At 41.4% G+C, this 21,628-nt stretch overlaps 1 protein-coding gene across 16 annotated transcripts in view; it reads right to left on the bottom strand.

Moving 5' to 3' along the window:
- FGGY (FGGY carbohydrate kinase domain containing) overlaps positions 1-21,628 on the bottom strand; it is a 387,087-nt gene that overhangs the window by 343,913 nt on the left and 21,546 nt on the right. For 10 of the 16 annotated variants that reach the window (XM_081818507.1, XM_081818506.1, XM_081818515.1 and 7 more), the window contains 2 exons: positions 12,253-12,364; positions 5,824-5,975 (listed from right to left, as the gene is read on the bottom strand). The exons of 3 other annotated variants lie outside the window; for them this stretch is intronic. In XM_081818507.1, coding sequence (XP_081674633.1) covers positions 5,824-5,975; positions 12,253-12,364 — 264 coding nt within the window. Of the gene's footprint in view, positions 1-5,823; positions 5,976-11,329; positions 11,490-12,252; positions 12,365-17,598; positions 17,729-18,111; positions 18,171-21,628 lie in introns of those variants that run through there. 3 more of the 16 variants (XM_081818517.1, XM_081818519.1, XM_081818523.1) reach the window with 3 other exon arrangements.

The raw sequence follows: 21,628 nt of genomic DNA, 5'->3' as shown, positions 1-21,628 counted from the left end.
ATTAGTCAAACAGGAAAAATACCACTCATTACAGCCAACTACATGAAATAAGATATTCTAGTTTTTAAAATTCTTTCAGTTGGTGATAGGACATTACTGACATGACCATCAGTAGAACAAACTTTTTTTTTAAAAATACAATGGAAGTGAAGATGTAACTACTATCTGAATATCTACTTGCATAAAGTGCTTTACAAATATCCAACTAAATTATAATAGTTCCACAAGGCTGACACTACTATTCTCATTTTACAGCTCAACACTGTGAGACTCAGAGAAGTTGATTTCATTCGTCTGAGGTCCCAGAATTGGTAAATGGCAGAGAGTGATTTAAATCCAAGTGTGTCTGGCTTCAAATCCTGTACTTTACTTCTGTTACAGAACTGCGATTTATCCCCCAAATTTCCCCAATATCTTATATCAGCTCTACTGCTAAGGTCTGATGAATGTGAGTGAACAATAATAGGCCTATACATGCAATTTAAAGCCAGAGTAACTCACAGAGAAAGACTGTAGTTCCCACCATACTTGCCATTAAAAAAGAAATGGTATATTTCAAAGAAAGGAAATTAACATTATCTTCCACAGAATTTCAAGCAAGAAAAAATCTAAGATAATAGATGTTATTATACAGTCAAGAAGAAGGAAAGAATGAGGCCAGACAAGGAACTAAAAATGAGCTGGGACAAGCCTCTTACTTCACAGAAAGGAAGAGAACCAGGCTTTCCTGACCTCTCATGGAGTTTTGTTTTGTTTTCTTTCAATAGTTCTCACAAAAAGCACTCCACTCACACCTTCCACAGCTAACAGTTAGTTATCAAACCACCTCTCTAGGCATCCCAACTCCCAGCTTCCTCCAAAGAATCTACATATACAGCAAGAGGCACATTAGAACCAGAGAATCATTTCTTCATTTTCCCAGCACGCTATCAGGGGAACAGAAGCACAGAGGCATGAACTGGGGAGAGATGGGGGAGGCGGGGGCAGACAGATCTTCTAAACCCATCAACAAAATCCTCGGACATTCCAGCCAGTTGGTTCCAGTTGGGAAAGAACAATGAAAATCTCAAACTATAAAATGATTAGCTTTCTGTTCTGCTGACAATGGCAAAAAGAGGAAATGAGTTAAAAGTCGGATTGGAAGATCCCCACGAAGCCCCTACACACCAGTTAATTATCTTCCATTAACACTGAGCTGTCAGGATCGGCATCAGCCCTTAACTCTCTTGACCTTCCCCAGTCTGCACCTTGTTACCCTGCAATGTTTCATGTTTATAAAGATAGGAGACTCCAGCTGTTCCAGCCTTGACAGAACTTAATTTACATTTGGCCTTCATTAAGATGAGAGTCAGAATCATTGAGACCAAATGGAAAAGCCAGACTGCTGGGGGTTATGAAAAATTCAAATGGCATTTCTCCTTTTATCTGACAATTCTTATTAAGGAGACATACATCAACCTGAAACACACAAATTTTAAATGTAAAGGACATGATTAAAATTCCACATTGCAGAACCAGGACCTGCGTGACTTTGCCCAAGAGCTGCGGTGGTCCTAGTCTATCACTTGGGTCTTCTGGGAAGTCTGAACTCCAGATTCTGCCCGACTCCCCATGTCATCAGATTCCAGGCTAAGGACAAGGAGCCCACGAATGACAGCGGTACTAAAGTGAGTGGTCAGCTCTGACTCTGCCATCTCGCTCGCTTCTCATAGCCAATCGGCCTCCATATCCTGCTGATAGTATGCTTTAAAAATTCTGGAACCTATCTCCTCTCCACCCCACAGTGCCTACTTCACGCCTCATGACTTCTCACCTGGGGGACTGCAAAAGCCCCTTACCGAGCCCCTACTCGAAACTACTTACTGACTACCTACTATACGGCAGGCTGATTAGGGATAGTGAAACAGCCATGAACAAAACGGATAGGCTCTCCATCCCCCCATGGATTACAGTGGTGGGAAGACCCAAGCACCATGCAAATCATCATACAAAATAATACATCACTACAATTTAAGAAAGATACAGTGAAGTAAGAGGGCAATGGAAAGAGATCTCTAATTTATTGGAGAGTCAGGCAAGGCTTTGCTGAAGACATAACAGTAAAGCTGAAACCTGAATGATAAGTTAGGATCGGTGTTGAGTAGAGGGAAGAATATTCAGGGGCAGAAAGGACAGCATCACATCACCAAGACCAGGGGTCAGCAAACTTTTCTCTAACGGTCTACAGAGTAAATATTTTCAGCCTTGTAGGCACACAGTCTCTGTCTCAACTACTCAGCTCTGTCACTGTGATGCATTTGTCTTGAAGGTGTAAATGTGATGCAAAAGCAGCCACAGACAAAACATAAATGAATGAGTGTGGCTGTGTTTCAATAAAACTTTGTGGCCCTGAAAATCTGAATTTCACATAATTTTCACAAGTTACAAAACATCGTTCTCCTTTTGAATCCTTTTTCAACCATTTTAAGTAAAATCCATTCTTTGCTCCCAAAACATCCCAAGCAAGCAGCAGGCTAGATGTGGCCCATGCACTGGAGTTTGCCAACCCCTAGTCAAGATGGAGGTGGCAAAGAACAGAGCATGTTTGAGACACCCTGATGGGGTCCCGGTGGATAGAGTGAGCAAGGTAAGGGACACACAGTAAGCAGAAAGGGGGAGGTGAAAATGATATCACATACCATCTTCTGGGCTGTGTTACAAATTTTGGAATTTATCCTAAGAGCAAAGCAAAGCCAACAAAGTGTTATAATCCGGAAAGTATGAAAACTGGTTCTTACTCCCACACACACACATTTCCTCACCCCTAATCCAGTCTCTTCATCCCTGCCAAAGGTATCTAAGACATTCCCTCCCCCTTGCTTAAAAACCATCTATCACCAAATAAGCCCTTAACAAACTGAGCCCAGGCTACTTACCTGGCCTCATCTCCTACTACACTCAGAGAAGCATCCTGGGCTCTCATCCCAGGACCTACGTACCTTACCAAAAATGAACCATAGTCTTTCTCTAGAATTTACTCCCTGTCTTCTCTATTAGGCAAAACCTCCACTCCTATCTTGAGACTCATCTTCAAGAACTCCTCCCGGAAGCAAATTCTTTTCTCCGAAAGCACTTTGCATATTCCTTTATCAAGGTGCTTAGAACATCTTCGGACAGTTCTGGTTCCGTGTCTCTTTCCTCCACCCAAACCCCCCCTTTGCTTCCCCACCACTGCCCCAGAGGACACTGGGCCCCTCAAGGGTAAGCCTGAGTGCTCTTCGTGCTTGTGTCCCCAGTGCCTGTGACACTGCTGGGTCAGAGCAGAACCTCAGTTAATATTTGGTGAATTAAAGAGCAAATAAGGGAGTAAAGAAATGACAGCCCCATGAGCTTAGCACAGAGTCACACTGATTCTGATGTGCTGTTGAACAACTCTTTGAAAGTATCTAACTTCCTGGTACCCCAGTCTCCCATAGCCCCATTCAAAAGAAGGTACCGTCTCCTGATTCTCCACAAATAGGTGCTCTTCAGGATATAAAGCACAGAGATTTTCGAACTAGAAGTGGTTTTGTAAGTCTCTGGGCCAGCAACATCAGCATCGCCTGGAAGCTTGTCAGAAACGCCAATTCTCAGTCCCTACCCCAGGAGTACTAAATCAGAAATCTACAGTTTAACAAGATCCCTAGATGATTCATTTACACCTTCAAGTCAGAAAAGGGTCATAAGCCATCTGGGTCAGGCTTTAAGGAGAAAATGCTAAAACTGGTATTAGACAATATCTTTTATTTGAATTTGCAATCATGATAAAAAATCAAAGGAATTCTCAGCATGGATTCCTGTATGTGTTTACCAAAAATAAATAAATAAAAATAAATTTAAGAAATTTTAAAAACCGATTTGAGGCTCAACCATCAGGTAGTTAAATACACGATGAGATAATGTTTCAGGCCTTTCTCAGAAAACTCTGAAATGGAACTGATTAGATAGATGGATGGATGGTCAGTCTCTGGAGGTCATAATCACTGACTGCCATGCAATCTAGAACCTAATTATTTTCTATGTGCTTTATTTAGTACAGTTTGATCTCAAGCACACAGTGCTGAGCATCCAGAGAGGTTCACACCAGATGTGTATTCAGACCTCCTGGGATATACAGCCCCAAGCCAGCCATGAAGCAGGTGCTCAATAAGGCCCTGAGGATGTACCAATGACCACCTACCTGATCCTCCTCCCTTAATTCAGTACAGCTCTTCCTTACCTGTGGCCAAGAAGGGTGTGATGTATCCAACCCATCTGTTCCCTTGCAGCGTGTTTAGGCTGGTTTAAAAACACCACTTCCCCTGTTCCTGGTCCTACCCTAAGTGACACACTTTAAAGAGGGATTTCAGTGCAGCATAACATGATGGGGCGAGCTGGGATTTGAAGGCCAGCAGACATGGGTTTAAATTCTGTCTCTGCCATCTGTTTAGGAAAATCACGCTGCTATCTCTGTCAGCCTCAGTTTCCCATGCTGTCTATCAGGCAGAGCTTGCTAAGATTAAATCAATTAACGTCTACAGAACACAAAGCAGAAGGTGTGGGCAGTGTGGAGTAGTTCTATATTCTGATTGGTATTTCAGGATATGTTTATATCACGTTTCAAACTGGTTCAGACCAGCTCTCTCACTTTATAGATGGACAAAGTGAGGCCTGGGATGAGAAATGCTTTGCTCAAAGTCACATAAGGTGATGCCAGTAGGGTCAGAAACCCCTGACTCCTAAAACGCTCTGTGTTTTCAGACTCTTAATAAATATAGAAGGCTTTTTGCAAATTAAAGCTTACACAACAGCTCAATATGCTAACCAGGTAACAAGCCAAACCTCCCTTGATTACTGATGCCCTCTTTGCTTCTGTCTCTTCTGCTCTCAGTGGCAATCCAGGGACACCTCCTCAGCACCCTTACACTCCCCTCACCCCCATATACATTTTGAGTAATCGAAGACTCAGATCACCTGAAACCCCAGAGCCAGTAAATGAATCATGCCAGGTCTTACTAATTAGATGGATTCTCTCCTCACCAGACCACCTAGGGATTTTCAAGTCCCTGAGGTTCCCAGAGGACTTGAACTTTCTCACACATCCATCCCTACTGGGCACCATGAAGCTGACATCACCATTATCCACAGTTCATAATGGATCTGAACATCTGGAAACAGGAACCACATACAAGGGCTCCATCCAGAGATCACCGTATCACTCAAGGACATGGAAACTCAAGTTCAGGTGACATGAAAAACCCAACATGCCACCAAGGTCAGATTAATCCTCGGGGGATACAGTGCACAGGGAAAGAAGGTTCTGGTCAGAAGATGTGGACTTAAAGCCCAGCTCTGCTACTTTCTATTGAATGGTAATCAGCCTCTGAACTCCAGGAGAGTCCTGGATATTAAGAGAACTGATTTTGGAGTCAACCAGTCTCAGGTTCCAACGCTGGCTCTGCCACATACTTATCATGTCATTTTGGGTGAGCTGGTTAATCTCTATTAGCTTTAGTTTTCTTGTCTACAGAAAACCCTCACCCCCTCCCCGCAAAAAGAGACAACCCCTACCTTCATAAGGTGGCTGCTAGGATTCAAAAAGATAATGTGTCAAACACTTATCACTGTGCCTGCCTAAAGTTAGCACCTAAAAACAGGAATGATTTAACTGCAACGTAATCAATAAATTGGGATCAACCTTCGTCAGAGAGCTGCTGGGAAAAATCAAACGTAACAGACTTTAGCACGGCGCCTGGTACAGATGGATCCGACATCAGCAGAATCCCCGGCTGTGATTAGCATGCTCACTGCACCCTAGGCGCTCACCTCCTTGAGCCACAGAAGCTTCGGGGCCTGCATCTCCACGGACATCACACCGCCAACACACCGCAGGACACTGTGCTTGGTTTCGTTGATCCTGTGGACCTGACTGACCGCCCGGTGGTCCAGCCACATGATGATATTTCGGCGGGGATCCCCTAGCAGAAACGAGAGAGGGGAAGACACACGCATAATCTTAGCCTTCTATTTCAAGGGGGCACTTCCAGAATCCCAAGGGCACCAATCTGCACAACTACTATAATTTCATACATCAGCAACAGCAAGGGAGAGGGCTACCACCAACATGAATTAGTACATTCCACCCAAGCCTTGAATTTGCCTTGGTGCGATGTGTCCTTTAAGTGTCACCCCAGGGTCAAATGTCGACATTAAAACCGGTTGAGATCTACCAATTAATTAGATTCTCATTCATTCTCTCCCAACTTCTTCCCCTCCTGTCCTATCCCTTCTGTTCCAGAAAACCTTTTCTGGGTCTATCTTCGGGAAAAGAGCCTATGAAGTAAGCCTAAAACAATACGTTGGCTTTTTTAGAGCTGTTTGGACAGACACTTCAACAGAATAATATATCCAATATAACACGCCAACTACATCCATACGATGGCTTTTATCTGCTTATAGCCCCACTTCTTCTAGTCACTTTGATTAAAATCAGTTAACTTAGCTGTTTTATCCCCCTCTCTCAGAGTGGGAAGCAATGGAATTATTTTCAGTTTGGGGATCAGGCGGACCTCATGGGGAACGCGCACTATTTCAGTTACAGGTGGAGATACATCACAAGAGTCATTAAATTTTTCTTAGCCTAAGTGTCCTTACCTAGAAAACAGGGATAACAACACCTAATAGCATTTAAGGGTTAATTGAGATTTTTCATTCACCGAACAAGGCAATGCGCATAAAGGCAAGTACCTATCACATAGTAGGCTCTCAAGAAGAAGAAGAAAAAAGAAACAGAATTTAAAACCAGCTGGAAAGGGAGCACAAGCATGCACCTCACATCCGACCTCTACCATCCTGCAGCCCACAAAGGAACAAACTGTCCCTTTCTCCCTTCCACGGCCTCAATTAATTCCTCATGTACTAATGGGCAAGCCAATATTCTTTTTACAGTCCTCTGCTTCCTGGATGGCAAAATGCAGAGAGCAGAAATGAATAAACTGGGAGATAATAAAAGGGAAAGATAAAAGGGGACCCAACAGTAATTGAACCAGGCCCTTCACACATTATTCTGCAATTGCAGAAGAGCTGTAGCAATTATATATCTTTGCTAATAACAAATGTTTATAAAGCTCTGTGTGTGTATGTGTGTGTGCGTGCCCAAAGCCCTGTGCTAAACATTTTATTCGCATCTCACTTAATCCTCAAAACAACTCTGACCTGGGTCGTTTTCCATGACAAACTGACTCCAAGATTTAAGACATGCCTCCTATCTCACAGCTTGGAAAAGCATATAGCGTGCTTTGAAACAGATCTGTGCTGAGAGAATGGATAAATAAATTGGTACAACAAACTTAAACTCAAGCTACACATATCAACATGAATAATGCTACCAGCTGGGATATTTTTAAACACCATATATATTGTTTGTTGTTGAGGGTAGACACATATGTTGGGAAAGCACAGCAACAACGTGTTTGTGAACACCAACTACAGCAGCCTGGTCACCTGCCAGGTGCGGGGGCGGGGGGGGTGTGGACATGAGTCAAAGCTTCAAGTAGTTCTTCCCTTAAAAAAAGTCTGTGGTAAAGATGGCAAATTTTCATCTCTTTATCCTCAGTAGTGGGTACACAAGAGGCTACGAATTTTATTTTCCTTATTTTGCCATGTCTCTGAAAAAGAATCTTTAAAACTTAAAGAAAAAAAAATGCCAACCTAAGAAAATATGGAAGTCAGTTCATCATCACCATGATGAGGCAAGGACTCAGTCTCAGCTTTGCCTGCTGGGGGGTTCAGGTCCCACAGAAGCTCCTCAAACAACAGTAATACTTGGAAAATAAGAGGAAATACCTGAAACCTTCCAGAGAGACATCTAAGATTTGTTTGGTTTCTTTTTTAAGATTTTATTTATTTGAGGGTGAGCAAGAGAGAGAGAGAGCGCACAAGCAGGGAGGAGAGACAGAGGGAGAGGGAGTAGCAGACTCCCCGTTGAGCAGGGACCCCGATGCGGGGCTCGATTCCAGAATCCTGGGATCATGACCCGAGCCGAAGGCAGATGCTTAACGACTGAGCCACCCAGGTGCCCCTAAGATTTATTTTTAAATAGCTGAGTGATTATACTGTATAATATCACTGCTTAAAGTTTTGGATCTCAACCCTCCTTGCACATTAGAACCACCCAGGGTAGTTTTAAAAACATTGATGTCCAGGTCTCATCCCAGAAACATCACAGAATCAGACTGTGGGTGTGTAGGTAAACACACACACAAGTGCACACATGCATACACATGCATGTGTGTATGTGTGCGTGTTAAGGGGGACAATGTCAGGGCACCTGGGTGGAGCAGCTGGCTAAGCATCTAACTCTTGGTTTCCGCTCAGCTCATGATCTCAGGGTCATGGGATCAAGTCCCACCACGGGCTCCACGCTCAGCACAGAGTCTGCTTAAGATTCTCTCCCCCTCTCCCTCTGCCTCTCCCCTCCATGTGCTCTCTCTCCCTCTCAAATAAATAAATCTAAAAAAAAAAAGGGGGGGAACAATGTCAATACTGCTTCCTAAATATTGTATAAATGCAACTGCAGCAGCTTCAAGACAAAAACACCTGTCACTGAACTTTCAACTGGAACGACTTTCCAGCTCCTACTGCCTCTACAGGAAGAGGCTCTCAAAACACAGAACCGCACAATGAAACTGTGAGACTCTATTAGCTTATTACATATATATATGAAGATTATCTATTAATGATTCGCATTGTGAACAAAAAATAGGAAGTTAATCATTTTCCAGTTCTTATAGAAAATCACAAATAAAGGACTCCACTGAAAGCTCATTTAATCTCTCACTGAGCACCTGTTACCTGCCAGGCACAGTGCAGGGTGCTGGGATGCCGGGAGGAATATGCCACAGTCCTGCCTATATGCAGCATGTGGCTGGACGGACAAAGCCAGTCTCCCAGGTAAGTCAACAGTCAGAACAGAAGTGGGACATGGAGCACAGAGGCGGCTATGCACAGCTGAGCCCGAGGCTGCACAGAGAGCTTCCAGAAGGCAGGGAAGCTTTCATTTAGTTCTGAAAATGACTGGCCGCTGGTCAGCCAGGTGAAGACAGTGAGGAAGGAGGCTCTAACATGAAAGGGTCAGCACGTGAAACAAAGCACAGGCCTTAGAAAGTGTCATGTTTTAAGAGAATTAAAAGCAACTGCTAGGGGCGCCTGGGTGGCTCAGTCGTTAAGCAGCTGCCTTCAGCTCAGGTCATGATCCGAGGGTCCTGGGATCGAGCCCCACATCGGGCTCCCTGCTCAGTGGGGAGCCTGCTCTCCCTCTCCCACTCCCCCTACTTGTGTTCCCTCTCTCGCTGTGTCTCTCTCTGTCAAATAAATAAATAAAATCTTTTAAAAAATTAAAAAAAAAAAGCAACTGCTAGAGCAGAATTTGGGTTATATAGTCAGTTTACCCATGGGCAGATTATTCATCCATGTATTCATTCAATTAACATTCTGAATGTCTCACAGGAGGTATGCTTGTGGGAAATCACTAAGAATTAGCAAAAACATCTCAATATTAGGTTTCTATTGCAGAGTAGCCTAAGTGATAACTCCCTCCCCGACCCTGAATTACCACCCTTGCTTCTTGCTCCCAAGAGCTCCTGCGGCTGGGATGACCCAAGCAGAGTTGTGCTGTGAGTTAGGGGGCATTACAGAGTTGGAAGCAGGCAGCACTGGCTCCACGGTCCAACCGGGGGCTGTCTAATCTCCAAAGGAAAGAAGATCAAACAAGAAGAGGCTAAAATGAGAATATTTTATGATGTAGTCATGATTAATGTTCTTAAACTACTGTACTTAATTTACTTGGGGTTTTTTCCCTTTCCTTTTTTTTGTTACCATCTTTATATTTTTGCCAGTGTTGTGGGTTTGCCTTTAAATGGTGTTGGTTAATTTCCTGACCTCACTGCCTGCTCCTCACAATTACTCCAGTTAACCAAGAGCTGTTCACTGCCATGCAGGCATAAGAAGTCTTGAAACAACCTTTGAGTCACCTTTAAAATTCAAATTTCATTTTCTAGCACAAGATAATCCATTTCAGATAAAATCTAACCTTAATAGAACCCGTTGAAAGGCAAGAAGCTGGTAAGGGGCACATGCTGCTGGATGCATTTGATGAATGGGTACATTTTAACCTTTTTGGTGGAGTAAAATTATTTCAACACTTATAATTTGGGTTGCAACCTAACTACCGTTTTAATAGAAGGCCTGTTAACAGGAGGCAATTCCACCTGCAATGAGAAAAAAGATGGCACCCAGAGAGGGTGCATATGTAAGCAGGCTTAACAAGGAACTCTTCTCTTCCACTTCAAGTGTTCTTTCTTGTTCCTGGTATCTTAGCTGCCCATTCAGCTGCACCCAGTGATTCTCTCCACACACCAGAACTATGGAGGAAACTTTGACAATACTGATGCCCTCCTCTCACCACAAGCCAAGCAAATACAAATCTTGGAGGTAAGGCTCATGAATTGGGGACTTTAAAAGATCCTAGGTTGATTCTAATATAAAGCCAGAATTAAAAACCATGCATTTTAGCAGATCAGAGGTTAGAGCCCTTGGAACCTAGGGCTGTTAACATCTAAAGTCCACCCCAAATGAGAACTCATCCAACAGCATCCCTAAGAGACCATCACTTGGTCACAACTGAAAGCAAGTCAATCAAGGAAGCGCTGACAGCCTCCCCAAGGGGCCAGATCCATGGCTGTCCATATCTCATAACTGGAGAGTGCTTATTGCTGCTGCAAGCTGAGGTCTGCTAGCTCAGGCCCATTTCTTCAGTCTGTGCTTTCTGAAGTGGCCCAGATTGGGGCTGTTCTGCCCTCCTAGGCCAGAACAATGCCAGGCGAGCCAGTGATCAGCCACTGAGAACAGGGAACATTCATGTTTGTCTTTGACATCCCAACACTTAATGAGACAGGGCTTGGCAATGGGAGGTGCTAATAAATGTGGCAAAAAGGGGGAAAAGTCTGTGTGTGTGTGTGTGTGTGTGTGTGTGTGTGTGTGTGTGTGTGTGTGTGTGTGTGTGTGTGTGTGTGTAGAAAGATGGACATCCTTAGCACTGTGTTCTAACCATTCATCCACTTGCATACTTTTTCCAGCACATGTAATTTATATAAATCACTATTCTATGAATTAGGTCCATAAAAGTGAGTGGGACACATTCTCTTTTTAGGAATTCATGATCGGATGGAAGAAATGTTTCTGAGCATTCAGGTGTCAGGCTCTCAATCCTCACAGCAAAGCTTTGGTTCATTATTCCAATTCTTTCAGAAAATGCAGAGGGAAAGTGACTCACTCAAGGTGTCATGACTCAGCATGAACAGAGCTGAGATCCAGGACGTTCCTGACTCCAGTTCCATGGTGTCCTGGTGTACCCTGGTATCCATAGCCACCTGTTAAGAAGGGCACTGCGACAGCAGTGTCCACTGCGGAGGGTTCTCAAACACAATCTTGGCCTAAAAGACATTTGCAATGGCTATCTTGGCAACAACTCGCTGACGATGCCTAGAGCCACACTCCTTAGATGGAACATGCAATTTCCACTGTGCTGTGTTCTCCACCACTCCCAAATGTCTTCTGCTCATGAAAAGGCTAAAAATGAGTTGAAATTTATCTCCACACATGTGCTATTGGTTTTTTTTCAAACCTGTCCCACTTTACTCATTTTCATTACCCACCCACTACTATGGGCTTTTGGGTTTGCAACCTCAGTGTTGTGCTACTTGCTAAAATTTTCCAAGAGGGATAGACCTTGACCCATGAAAAACGTCTGATGGTGAACCCAAGTGGCACATACATTTGAACAGCTCATTATTATACTCACAAGTCTCTATTAGGACAATGTCATTAAGTGGGAATGTCCTTTGGTCTGGCTACTGAAAACAAAGAGGCCAATCTGTTTCCAGCTTCTGTGTGATGCATGGTCCTGTCTACTTTATTCTATTTCCTTTAAATGGACTTGGCTCACCTATGTCCTTCCTTCAGTGAGCTCTCCACTGTGGCTCTGTGCATTAGTGAGCCAAGTCTCTCCCTAATCCAGCCCCCATGTCACCACTGCCACCAACAGTTCTCCAACCAGGTAACCTCCAGGACATGATTCTGGCCTCCGTGCTCCACCACTAAATCTCACCCTTGGCAATAAGAGACATCTGACCTCGTGTTACACCTGGGGCCCAGCCAGTCTCCCACCACCAGGGAAAGAAAGTGGAAAGGTCCTACCTTCATGGTTTACTGGTAAAGGACGAAACTGCTTATCCAAAACCACCAGAGAACACGTGGCATCAAACCCAAGCCCTCGGATTTGGTTTACATCAATCCCTTGTACAACTTGCTGTTTTAAAAACAAACAAAAACATAAATTACAAGACAGGCTTTTAAAAGACTGAAAACAGTTATGACTAGAAAAAAAGTGAATGGCTAAATTGAATAAATATTTACAACAGAAAACAGAAAGAAGTTTCATATAACTAAAATAACAGAAGATCCTATAAATTAGTAAGACAAAGACAACCAATCTAATTGTAAATCAAGCAAAGGACACGGCAAGTCACTTCATAAAATAAAAAGAAATAGTCAAAGAGCATAAAAAAAGATTCCCAACTCCACTTAAATAAATTAATGCAAATAAAAACACACCAATCTTTGCCTTTCACATTGGCAAATATATATAAGATTAACAGTATACAGTAGTGGCAGATAGAGAGAAGTGGACCTTCTCTTACATTATTCTAACTGTGTAATAATTTGGTACAAATTTTGCAGAATAACTTTAGAGTATTTATTAAAATTAAAAATGTGCATCTAACTTTTGCCCAGCCAACTCACTTCTAGGAACCTACTTTAGTGAATTACTAGCATAAGTTATATGTGGATTAAATTTAACTGTATCACTATTTAAGAATATTTTTAAAATTTGGAAAAACTATTTTTCATTAGATTATGGTACATCTGCAAAATGGAATATTGTACAGCCATTAAAAAGACGTAGAGAAGTAGCTTCTGAGTGTGGTACTCTGAAGGGAGGTGGCAAATTCTTTTAGCAAAATAAAAGTATCAAGCTGGACAAAATAATCAAAAACAACCATTTGGGGGCTATGGAATGTGAATAAAGCCACATTTATTTATTCTTGAAAAATCAAACATTTAATTTTTGAGAAGGATTTATTCTTGAAAAATCAAAATTGTATTTAAAACATTCCCACAAATACAAAATAAAACAAAACAAAAATCTCTAGGACCAGATGGCTCCACTGGCAAATTCTGTTAAACATTCAAGGAAGAAATAATTCCATTCCTTCACAAACTTGTTTAGGATAAAGTGAAGGAGGGAACATTTTCCAACAAATTCTACATGGCCAGCACTACTCTCATATCAAAGCCAAACAAAGACAGCAAAAGCAAAGAACACTATGGGCCAGTATCTGCCATGAAAATAGGTGTAAAAATCCTTAATAAAATATTAACTACAAAACATGTATTATATACTATGACCACGTGGGGTTATCCCAGGAATGCAAAGTTGATTTTATATCCATAAATCAATTAATGTATTATACATATTAATAGAATAAAGCACAAATACCAAATGGTCATCTCAACAGATGCAGAAAAAGAGAGAAAAACAAAACAAATAAACCCAGAGACAAGGGAAATTCCACACCTGATAAAGAGCATCTACAAAAACCTACAGCTAACATTACACTTCATGATAAAATGAATATTCCCTCCTATTATAAACAAAGAAAAATGTCTCTTTCACCACTTCTATTCAACCTGCAGCTAGTGTTTCCAGCCAATGCAATTAGGCAAGAAAAGAAATTTAAAGCACACAGACTGGAAAGAAAGAAGATCAAGTGTCTTTTTTTGCTGAAAACATGATCTCATATGCAGAAAATCCTAAGATAGCTACCAAAAAAAAAAAAAAAAAGGCTACTAGAAGTAATAAGCAAGTTTAGTAGGATCACAGGATACAAGATTAGCATATTAAAATTAACTGTATTTCTATATACAAGCAACTAACAAATCAAAACTGAAATTAAGGAAATAATTCCATTCAGAATAGCATAAAAAAAAAACCCTCAGGAATGAATTTATCAAAAGAAATTCAAAACCAATGCCCTAATAATTATAAAACATTCCTACAAAAAAAGCTACAAATTGGAGAAATATGCTATATTCATGAAATGGAAAATTCAACATTGTGAAAATGGCAATATCCTCAAATTAATCTACAGATTCTACACAACCCCTATAAAAATTTCAGCAGGTTTTTGGATATTTGGGATTTTTTTGCTATTGTTTACAAATTGACAAGCTGCTCTTAACATTTATGTAGCAATGTTAAGAATGCAGAAGAGTCTAAGCATTTTTGAAAAGAAAGAACAAAGTTGGAGAACTTAAGCTGCCTGATTTCAACTTTATATAAAACTATCATTATATAATTAGTGTGGGATTGGCATAGGATAAATTTATAGATTAAATGGAAAAGAACAGAAATATAAGAGATAAACCCAAACATTTATGGTTGATTAATTTTTTATAAAGGTACCAAGACAATTCAATGGCAAAAGGACAGTCTGTTCAATAATAGGGCTGGAACAACTAAATGTTCACATGCAAGAAAAAAAAAAAACTTACACTTCTAGACTTTTACCTCACATGCACACAAAAATTAATTCAAAATGTGTCATATCTCCAAATGTAAAATATAAAACTGCAGGGGCGCCTGGGTGGCTCAGTCGTTAAGCATCTGCCTTCAGCTCAGGTCATGATCCCAGGGTCCTGGGATCGAGCCCCACATCGGGCTCCCTGCTCTGTGGGGAGCCTGCTTCTCCCTCTCCCACTGCCCCCTGCTTGTGTTCCCTCTCTTGCTGTGTCTCTCTCTGTCAAATAAATAAATAAAATCTTTAAAAAAAATAAAAAAATAAAATAAAACTACAAAACTTGTAGGTGAAAATTTTTCTGACATGAGTTAGACAAAGATTTCTTTAAAAGCAAGACTCATAAAAGAAAAACAACAGATATATTTTACTTCATGAAGATTTTTAAATTTTGCTCTTCAAATGCAACCATAAGAAAATGAAAAGATAAGCTACAGATTGGAGAAAATATTTGCAATTCATACATCTTATAATAGACCTATGTATAGAATACATAAAGAACTCTAAAAACTGAAATAATAAAAGAAAAACAACCCAATTACAAAATGGACAAAAGATTTAAATATACACATCACCCAAGAAGACATACAGATGTTCAATAAGTACATGGAAATATACTCAGCATCATTAGTTATTAAGAAAAGGCAAACTAAATCACAATTGGAAAATACTGACAATACTAAGCATTAGAAAATTCGGGAGAAAGTGGAAACCTCATACACTGCTGGCAGGAATGGAAAATACAGCCACTTTGGGAAAACAGGTTGGCAGTTTTTAAGTATAACTTATCATACAACCAAGCAATTTTACTTAAGCATTTACCCAAGAAAAATAAAAACATATGTCAACATAAATGTTTATATGTAAATATTCATAGCAGCATTATTCATAATACCCCCAAACTGGAAACAAATCAAATGTCCATCAGAGTTTAATCAAATGGTTAATCAGTGTGGTATACCCATACAATGGAATAGTACTCAGCAAGAAAAAGGCACCAACTGTTAAGTACAACAACATGAATAAACCTTAAAAACATTATGCTAAATGAAAGAAGTCAGACACAAAAGAATGCATGTTGTAGGATTCCATTTATATTAAATTTCTAAAAAAGAGTAACTATAAAGACAGAAAGCAGATAAACAGTTATCTATGACTGGGGCTGGGGAGTGACCACAAACAGCCACAGAGGAACTTGTTTAAAGTAGCAGAAGTATCCTAAAATATGATTATAGTGATAATTGTACAAATGTGTAAATTCAATACTATCACTGAATTATATATTTAAATGGATGGATTTTATAGTATGTAAATTATACCTCAAACTGTTAAATATTTTTAAAGAGGTTCAGCTAAAGATGAAATGGAAAGACATCCATGACATGTTAGTAAGGTTAAAAAAATATAGAGATCTTCCTCCACTTAGGATGTGCTTACATCAGATAAACCCATCGTAAGTTGAAAATAGCGTTAAGTCGAAAATGCACTGAATATACCTAACCGATCAAACATCATAGCTTTGCCTAGCATACCCTAAATGTGCTCAAAACACCTACATTAGCTTCACTTGGGCACAGTCATCTACCACAAAGCCTATTTTATACTAAAGTGTTGGATATCTCATGTAGTTTGCTGAATACTGTACTGGAAGTGAAAAACTGAACATCTAAATGGTTACAGAATGGTGTGAGTGTGTTGGTTCTTTACCGTCAGGATTACAGGTCTCACTGGGAGCTGCGGCTCATTACCACTGCCCAGCTAATTAAGACAGAGCATCATATCACATATCACTAGCCCAGGAAAAAATCTAAACCCAAAATTCGAAGTACGGTTTCCATGGAATGCCTATCACTTTTGCACCATCATAAAGTTGAAAAATCATAAGCTAGGGATGAATTTGTATACAACAAATTGTTAACAGTAGTGATTACCTCTGAGAGCAGAAATTGCAGTTGGAGGAAACAGGAGACTTTTTACATTGTTATATAATTTTTAAAGTTGTAAAATAACAGATTTCTATTATTCCATGCTGAAAGTGGAGCCTGCTTACGATTCTCTCTCCCTCTGCCCCTCGCCCCCACTTGTGCATGCAAAAGCGCATGCATGCTCTCTCTAAAAAACAAAAAATGTTAATAACCTTTTAATCCCACACAAGTCAACTCAAAAGTGCCCATCCCCATTTAAAATACACAATTCTTCTTTTTCCCTGTTTTAGAATTCCAGACTTGTAATTTAGGATTCCAGGGGTGGGGGGAACATCTGCTAGTAACCCATCTGTGACTGCTGGCAATATCTTTGCCCCACAGCATGAGGTGAATGCCCTGCACACCTTTACGACACTGACCAATCTACACTTACATTCATGAAATCTTTCTTATGCACAAAGCATAGCGCGCTCTGTGTCACATAAGCACACGGACAAATGAGAGGCAAAGGGAATAGTGATCAAGAAGACCGAATAAACTCAAACCTCCTCAAGAATTATGGTGGGAGTAAACTCCCAGTAGGTGCAAAGAAAATATTCTCTTCAATCTATTTTACGAACCCCTCTGAAGACTTACAAAGTTCTATATTCTACTCATGCCCTTTCACTCACAAAGGCTCAACCTCTCCATCTCTACAACAGAAATCGATCACAAGGAACTAGAAGAATAATTGTGACATGCATTTAAATCTGATTCGGTTAGGTAGCCACAACCCCAGCCTTACATGAAAATGTCTTATGATCATGCTGATCCAGGAGTAGGACCACCCTACTCCCCAACCCCGTCCCCATCTAAACCATCCCAGAAAGATGGCTGTCAAGGCCACACTACCCAGAAGGTACCTGGGACTTGACCTCTGACTGGAGGATTCCTTTTAATGCTCTTATTAATGGAAGAAGAAAGCAGTCCAGTAAACTCACCCCAATGACTTGGCATCGAGGGAACTTCCACAGCTAGAGAGAAAGCGCATTGCTCTTCTAAAGAATTTCCGGAGATTTCTGCAACTTCATTTGGTAACCTGGTCCATGTCTAACATCTGTCAACTCGTAGCTATGGGGCAGCAAACAAATATTTGGGGAAGGGATTGTGCGTCGCTTTGTTCTGATGGTGGGAACCAGTTCAATCCTGCATGTGCTTTAAATCAGCGGACTCTGCCATATTGGGTGGGGGGACAGTATTCCTTTGAAACCCTCCAAACTGAGAACTGGAGGGTCAGAGGCATACCTGGCTTTTTCTTTAGCTCTCTCTGGAGCAAGGGTCAAAGCCTAGGGCCTCGCAGAGTCCAACTTGCAATTGAGTTTTGTGGATGGTACTGTATTCTTTTCAATCTTGACTTGAATGCCTTTGTCAGCCTTGAGGGTGTGTGGGGTTATGAAATCCCTGGTTCCCTCAGGCTCATCACTCCCGGTTGCCTACACGATTCAATTACTCACACGTTCAATCAGTCAGCAAATATAATCAAACCTCTTCTGGGGTCAGGCTGAGCACTCTTCTGGGTATTTGGGAAACAAAGAAGAGAATATTAAAAAAAAAAAATCCTTGCTCTTTTGGAGACTACATTTAATTAGGAATATACAATACCTAATACAAATAAAACATACAGTGTACTAGGAAATGATAAGGGGATGAGGAGTGCCAAAAAAGAGGGAGGTAGTTGCTGAGAAGATGAGATTTGAGTTAACACATAAAGGACCTGAGGAGCTGACCTTAGGGAAATCTGGTGGGAAATTCTTGCAGGCAGGCAGAACAGTCAAGGGCAAAGACCCCGAGGTGGGAACAGCAAACAGGCTAATACAGCTTGTATGGGGAGTATGTTACCTGCAAGGCCCCTGGAGACACTCTATTTAACAAAATTTACTCTAGTGACTAGCACAACACATAAATCCAACCCTGGACCAGGACTACACAGCATCTTAGCTTAGGTATGGTGGTGTCCCTTGAAGATAAACAGAAATAGATACCAAACATTTCCATTTATGTCAAGGACACCAACATTCTCCTAAGAAAGGAAATTCTAAAACTACCTTCACCTCCTTCCTCTCCACTTTCTCCAAGTCCTATTAGATCTTGCTTCCAAAGTCAGTCTTGTCACTCTTATTTATTCCTCTGCCAACGTTCTCACCCAGCCATTCATGATTAAAGAGAAATCACTGAGGTGCCCAGGTGGCTCAGTAGGTTGTGTCCAACTCTTGATTTTGGCTCAGGTCATGATGTCAGGGTCGTGAGATCGAGCCCCACATTTGGGCTCCATGTGCTAAGCGGGGAGTCTGCTTAAGATTCTCTCCCTCTCCTGCTGCCCCTCCCCCTGCTGTGCGCTCGCTCTCTCTCTCTCTAATAAATAAATAAATCTTAAAAAAGAAAAAAGAAATTATTAAGCACCTGTATGTGCCAGCAAGGAGTACACATGCTGAATAAGACAGACGTAGTCCTAGCCTCCCAGGGCTGATAGTTCAAAGGAATCTCAGCCTCCAGAACTTCATTAGAAGAAACTGCCTCCTAACTGGCATCCTTGAATTTAGTTTCTGTTCCTTGCAAGCCATCCTGAATCAGCTGCTAGTCAATCTGAAACTCAGGATGATTCTAGAAGATACCCTATTGGCCTCAGAACCAGCTGTCCCAGGTTTGCCCCCTCATGCAATGCAGTCTCCCCTCTTCCTCCAGTTGGAACCCATCTGCCCCAACCCTGGCTGGCTCCTTCACATCCCCATGTCAGCACTTCTGTCCATGCCATTGCTCCAGCTCTGAATGTCGTCTCTTAGAGTTCTCCAGAGTCCCGGTTAGCCATACACCCTTCCTCAAGCCTTCTCCATTGATTGGGAGTATAGAGATCTCAATTCCTTTACTCATTCATTCTTCTGACGCTTCCTGAGTCTACCAGATGTTAGGATATGGGTGAACAAACTGTAGTTCCTACCCCCCTGAAACATCAAATCTAGGAGAAGATAGAGATCAACTCAAAAAATCAAAGATTATTTATTTTTATTATTTGATTATAAAATGACTATTATTTTATTATTCATCAAAAAATGGATGATTCACAAACCATGTGAAGTTCTATGGTAAGTAAGTAAAATAGAACTTAGTTTGGAGGTGATACTGGGTGAGAAAAGGCTTCCTCCTTCAAGGATTGGACTTTTGAGCTAAGATTCAGTGCAGCACTCTCCAGTGGAACTTCCTGCAGTGATGGAAATGTTCTGTATCTGTGCTGCCCCATACAGTAGCCACCAGCCGTGCATGCCTCCCAAGCATCTGAAATGTGGCCAGTGCATCCGAGGAACCAAACTTTAAATTGTTTTTTATTTTAATTACTTAAATTTAAATAGCCACACATGCCTAGTGACTAGTGTATTAGATGGTGTAAATCCAAGGATGAAGAGGAGTTAGATACATTGACAGAAGGCGGGAAGAGTCTGTAGGAAGGAGAAATAATGTGTGTAAAGATCCTGAGACTAGAAGGAGCATTCACTGCATGCTTGGGGACAGGACAGAAGGAGAGTGTGGCTGGAACACAGGCAGCTGAGACGAGAATCATGAGATAAGCCAGGAAAGTAGGTGGAACCCAAACCAGGCAGGGCCTGAAGACCACATTAAGGATCCTGAGTTCTATCCAAATAGTAGTGTGATGCTATGGATGGATAGTGAGCATAAGAGTGACAGGATCAGGTTACATTAAAAAAAAAAAATCTGGGCACCTGGGTGGCTCAGAAGGTTAAGCCTCTGCCTTCGGCTCTGGTCATGATCCCAGGGTCCTGGGATTGAGTCCCACATCTGGCTCCCTGCTCCACGGAGAGCCTGCTTCTCCCTCTCCCCCTGCAACTCCCCCTGCTCATGCTCCCTCTCTCTCTGCATCTCTCTGTCTCAAATGAATAAATTTAAAAAATCTTTAAAAAAAAAAATCATTGTAGCTGCAAAAAGGAGAAGGGATTGGAAAGGGGAAGTGCATACGTGACATCAGTTAGGTTCTTGCATGAATCCAGACAAGCAACAAAGGTATGTGGTGCTAGACATGGAAAGAAGGCAAAGATCTGACCTGAGTTTAGGCTTATCGCCGACCTCCTGGGTGACTTAGGGAAAGTCATTTAACTCTCTGGGTCTCCATTTTTCTTTTCAACTGTAAAATGGGAACCACCACCCTGCCCTACCTACCTTGTATGACAATCAAATGGCTATGAACGTGCTTTGTAAACCACACAGGTTCTACGACTGTAAGAGGTTAACATTATTGCTCAATCCCACATGTGTTACTCCCTCTCTGCTCCTCCTCCCTCCGACCATTACTCATACAGCTAGTACAACTTAGAACAAAACACTACTTCGTTGGCCTCATAGGTGCTGGGTTTTTCCATGCAACTTAACTATTTCATCCTTAGGGGCAGAGAATTTGTTATATACCTCTTCTGTACACACTCCAGGGTTTAGCAAAAACCATAGCACATAGTAAGTGCTCAGAAAATTGTGTGAGAACTAGATGATACTCGACAAATGCCTGTTGGCTGAATGACACTTCTGGCTTATCTTCTTCCTTTTTCCTAATGGAAGCTGGTATTTGCTAGACACGAACTTGCAATGTTTTCATCTTCTTGGGATGATTAAGATTGTGGGTCCAAAAAGAGATAGAAGTCCTTAAAATCAGGGACAATGTCTACCTCCAAGACTTAGGTGTTCCCATAGCACTTTTTAGATGTGTGAGTACCAACCCACTAAAGACCCTCCAATTTTAGGGGCAGTGGGAGTAGTGGAATGGAAAATAGGATTTGGAGCCATCTTGCTAGGGGTCTTGTCCTGTCTCTAATACCTGTTAGTTTCAGAGCCTCAATATTCTCATGTGTCAAACAGAAAGAATGGCAGTCTATCTCACACAGTTATGTGACACTTAAGCAAGATGAGGGATGCCAGAATTTTATTTGTTCATTTTTAGCTCTAAGTAACATTAATCAACGCTATGCCAGG

Source organism: Leptonychotes weddellii, chromosome 4 (assembly GCF_054177405.1).
Source record: "Leptonychotes weddellii isolate Sample4059 chromosome 4, ASM5417740v2, whole genome shotgun sequence".
NCBI lineage: Eukaryota > Metazoa > Chordata > Mammalia > Carnivora > Phocidae > Leptonychotes > Leptonychotes weddellii.
Note: the sequence above shows the minus strand (reverse complement) of the source record. Positions and strands in the feature narration are given on the sequence as shown.